General features: G+C 39.8%; 1 protein-coding gene across 1 annotated transcript in view; it reads left to right on the top strand.

The window, feature by feature from the left end:
* The first annotated feature begins 212 nt into the window (after nucleotides 1-212).
* Nucleotides 213-4,017, top strand: part of TGFBR3 (transforming growth factor beta receptor 3) — a 96,682-nt gene continuing 92,877 nt past the window's right edge. The window contains exon 1 of the mRNA XM_005422123.2: nucleotides 213-380. Coding sequence (XP_005422180.2) covers nucleotides 323-380 — 58 coding nt within the window. The 5' untranslated portion in view covers nucleotides 213-322. The remainder of the gene's footprint in view (nucleotides 381-4,017) is intronic.

Below are 4,017 nucleotides of genomic sequence, written 5' to 3'. Positions count from 1 at the left end.
ACAACATCTGCAAAGAAGTACTGAAATACAGGGGAGGAGTACTAGGTTATTGGTACCTAGGGTATCTGACAGTATAAAATGCACTCCCCACTAGACCTTTAAGAGAGAGTTCTGTTTCTCTTCTTACAAGAGAGATAATTTTAAATATCTAACAATATTTCTGAATGTTGTATTTGTATTAATGTTTATTTTTACTTCTTTCTGTAGGCAATTAAAACTCCAGAAGATCTGATTTCAAAGCTCACCACAAATTTCAAAGAAAGTAAATCTACATGAGGAGCCACAAAGCAAGTTGAATTGAGAAGATACAGCATTTACAAAAATGTCAAGTTGTGTGACTTCAGTGTTTGCTTTGATGGTTTTGTGCTTTGCAGCTGCAGGTAGGTGGTATTATGCAAATCATGCATTCAGTGTAACTGGATGTGCATATTTAGAATTGTTGATCAGAAATACTTTTTCATGCCGAAGAAAGTAGGTCAGCTAAAGTTTATGTTTATGTCTAGTTTTCTGTAAAACTATTGTGACCATAATTGCATCATATATGATGCGAGAAACAATGCTCTTCCTATAAGAATGTTTTCTTGCATCTATGTTCACCCTTAAGATAATATAAGAACTGCAGTAGTTTTGTAAATTATTTAGGTTATTTACATATTTATTTTTAAAAATTGCATGGTGCACTTAAAGGGGAGGGTTGATATGGAAGCCTTTGGGAGTGGAAGCAGTATAGCTCTGCCAGCATGATGAGCTATTGGCTCTGCCAAGAGACTGAATTTATTTTCCCAGGTGCAGGGTTGGGCTGGTGAAGCTGAGGCTGCTAGAGTCTCTGCAGAGCTGGGCTGAAAGGGTGTACCTGCTCAGCTCCATGCTGCCTCCAAGACCTGTAATCTGGAATTAAGGCCCAGTTATTTGACTTTATAAAAAATATGTCAGACAAAATCCCAGAAAGGTTCATAATAGGTCACTGAGTCTGTCAATCATTCGTGCCTTATTGGGATAAACCTCACCTCAGTCATTCCTGACAGTTGTCTAACCTGATTTACAGTCAGCCATTAGTGATGATGGCAAAAGCCTTTTAATAACAGTTGTCTGTGTTAATGGAGTCCTTTTAGGTTAGGAACATGCATTGCCATTGAAGGGGATTGTTCCTGTCCCACATTTTGGCCTAGCTGGGGATTTTTAAAACAGTATGTTGCAATAAGTTGTGACAGAGAAAGGAAAGATCTGTGGAGTTCAAGTACCTAGTTTATTCTGTAGTTTCTTCAAGCACTGAAGTGATTCTACTCAGAATGTTTGTTTGTCAAAGTTCTTTCTGTGGTTGCAAGGGGAAGCCTCTTATGTGTCCAGCTTGTGTACAGCATGGATCTTTGGAGAAGAGGCCAAGTGGATGTGCAGTCAGTCAAAATGAGACAGTGGGAAAAGCAGACAGTGGACAGATGGCTTGCTTAAATCTGAGATGTCCTCACTGTGGAAAAGATGACCAGCTTTGGAAGAGACAGGGCTAAACAATTAAATGTGTTACAATTTGGCTTTGTTTCATCTTCAGCATGGAAAATTATGTTATTTCAAGCCCTCAAGCCTTGTGGGACTTTCTCTGGGTTTGACCTCCTTGAGGGCATCCATCCAACATGAGTAACTTTGATTGTTTAACAGTACGTGATGCTGACATTTTGCAATAGCCTCATTGCAGACAGACTTCCAGCAATGCAGGGTGTGTCTGAGTGTGTCTGCAGCTCAAGCTGAGGACATCAGTGCTGCTCTTGGCTGACAAAAGCCATTACTTGGAGCAAATCTGTATAATTCTGGATGTGTAAAAATCTACTTTAAAAGGAAGGGCCAGTGCAGAAAAGAAAAGCTTTTTTAATTGATCACAACCATAATTCTGTTTTGCTGCTGAGGAGAATGCCTGCCTATCGAGTCAGCTTACCTCTTAATGCTAGCTTTAATTAAAACCTACTGATTTAAAAGTGCTATCAAACAGTACCACTATTAGAAAGTTATTCAGTGTTCAGAAAACATAACGCGTCTGTCTTGAAATTCATTGTGGTTTTTTTGGTTTTACTCCCCATCTCTGTGTTTTCCTCTGGCAGATACTCTTGAAACAAACTTTTAAAAAGCTTTGGATTCAATCAGATGCTTAAGTAGAGTGACAGAATTATTTTGGCTAGAAGGGACCTCTGGAAGTCTACTCCAGCACCCTGCTTGGAGGAAGTCTAGTTTCAAATTCTTTCTTTCTTGGAGACAGATTTTTCTTCTATCTGCATGGGAAGAAATCAGCTGAGGGGAGTAGGAAGGGTCACAGTCTGTTCGGGGAAGGTGAGGAAGCACTGTCTTTGTGGTTTCTGGCTATATCTGCCTATATGTTTTGGTCTCCTTCCATGCTTTTTAACTTTTTCAATAAATTCTTAATGAGAACAAGTAGATAATGTCCTTACAGAGTATAATGAGTACAGTGAGATAAGAGCAAGAACCGACGGACTATGATGAAGAGGGAAGAGATGTCAGGCAGATGTAATTAAAACTGAGGAAGGACAGCTCTCTGAAGGCTATATAGATAGAGCTTTTGCAACTTGAGATCTTGAGTCCTTTTAATGCTAACAGTTATGCTTTAAATGCAGGGAGTTTGTGGCTCTAGGTGGAGAGCAGGTGGAGCACACAGTGTGTTCCAGTGGTGTGAAAAGCTGGCAGAGGCCCCTGGCTCTGGTCAGTCTGGTGGCCAGGGCACTGCAGGCGTGGCTCCAAACTGCCAGCATACAGAACCCCTGCTTTTCCAGTCTTGAACCACAAATGTACTAGTATAAATAAAACTAGAAGTCTAAATAAAGTTAAGGAGTATAAATAAAATCCCTTGCTTTTGGAGGAGCCTGGGGGAGGCAGGGGGCAGCATGCCACCTCCCTAGGGTATTGATTTTTTTACATTTGAGCCTTTTTCCAGCTTACTCTCTGTTTCTGAAGAAGTGAGGCTGCTGCAGCAGAGCACGCCTTTCTTTTGTTTACCAATCCTACACTGAAACTGCTGCTACTGGTTGTGGGGGGGTTTGCTGACATTATAATAGCTTCAGCATTCTTGTATTTTCAGGTGTAACTGAGGTTCTAGACAGAATCCATGTTTTGTTTGGTTTCTTTTTGTGCACTCTTGCTCTTGAAGGTACTAGTGTATTAAATATATCAAAACCCCCCCAAAACCCTGGAGCTGCATGTCATGATGCACCGAAATGGATGGTCAAAGATGAGTCACAGACCTGCATGTTTTTCAAGCTAATAGTTTAAATATTACACCTCGCTAACTGTATTGAAAATAGTCTAAATAAATATTCAAAGAATATTTGCCTGTTTTTCTACTTCATCATACTACCCGGATGTATGTAGCTAAATGCTTATCTGAATTTGATTTGCTTTCATCTTGTACATGGATTTCTTGTAAGCTTTTATTTATAAAGCTTTAATTGGGCAGAAAAAGACTGCAAAGAAAACCTTGATTACTCTGAGATTTTTCTACTTCATGGAAAGTCCAAGGCAGGATGGGGAGAAACTTCTGGCAAGCTGTCTACCCAACTGAAGGAATTAAGTTTTTGAAGTGGGATTAAATTAAGGTCTGGCAACCTGCAGTAGGAGCTGCACACACACACTTAAAACTACATACAGTTATCCATGCCTTGGATGACCTCTTAAATTAGTCTGGTTTTTTAATCTTGGAGCACAAATACTCTGTCCTAATGTGGCTTAAATCAAAGGCTGGAACATATTTATTTTACTTGCTGGCAAATTAGTGCAGTTGGGTGCGTGATGCATGTCTTAATAAAAAAAATGTCTTAGAGGACAACTGAAATACATACCTGCTCTAGACCTTGAGGGCCAAACCTTCAACCAGACAGGTCCTTCCATGAAGGAATGGCAATGTTTTTTGACTTCAACTTCTATATTTTTTGTTTGGTTTTTTTTCTATCCTGCATTACTATTCAGCTAGAAAGAAGACAGAAGGGTGATAGAGCCTATGGATTTACAGGGCCAAAGGTT

Source organism: Geospiza fortis, unplaced genomic scaffold, assembly GCF_000277835.1.
Source record: "Geospiza fortis unplaced genomic scaffold, GeoFor_1.0 scaffold403, whole genome shotgun sequence".
NCBI classification, from domain to species: Eukaryota; Metazoa; Chordata; class Aves; order Passeriformes; family Thraupidae; genus Geospiza; species Geospiza fortis.
This window is presented reverse-complemented; position numbering and strand designations above follow the sequence as displayed.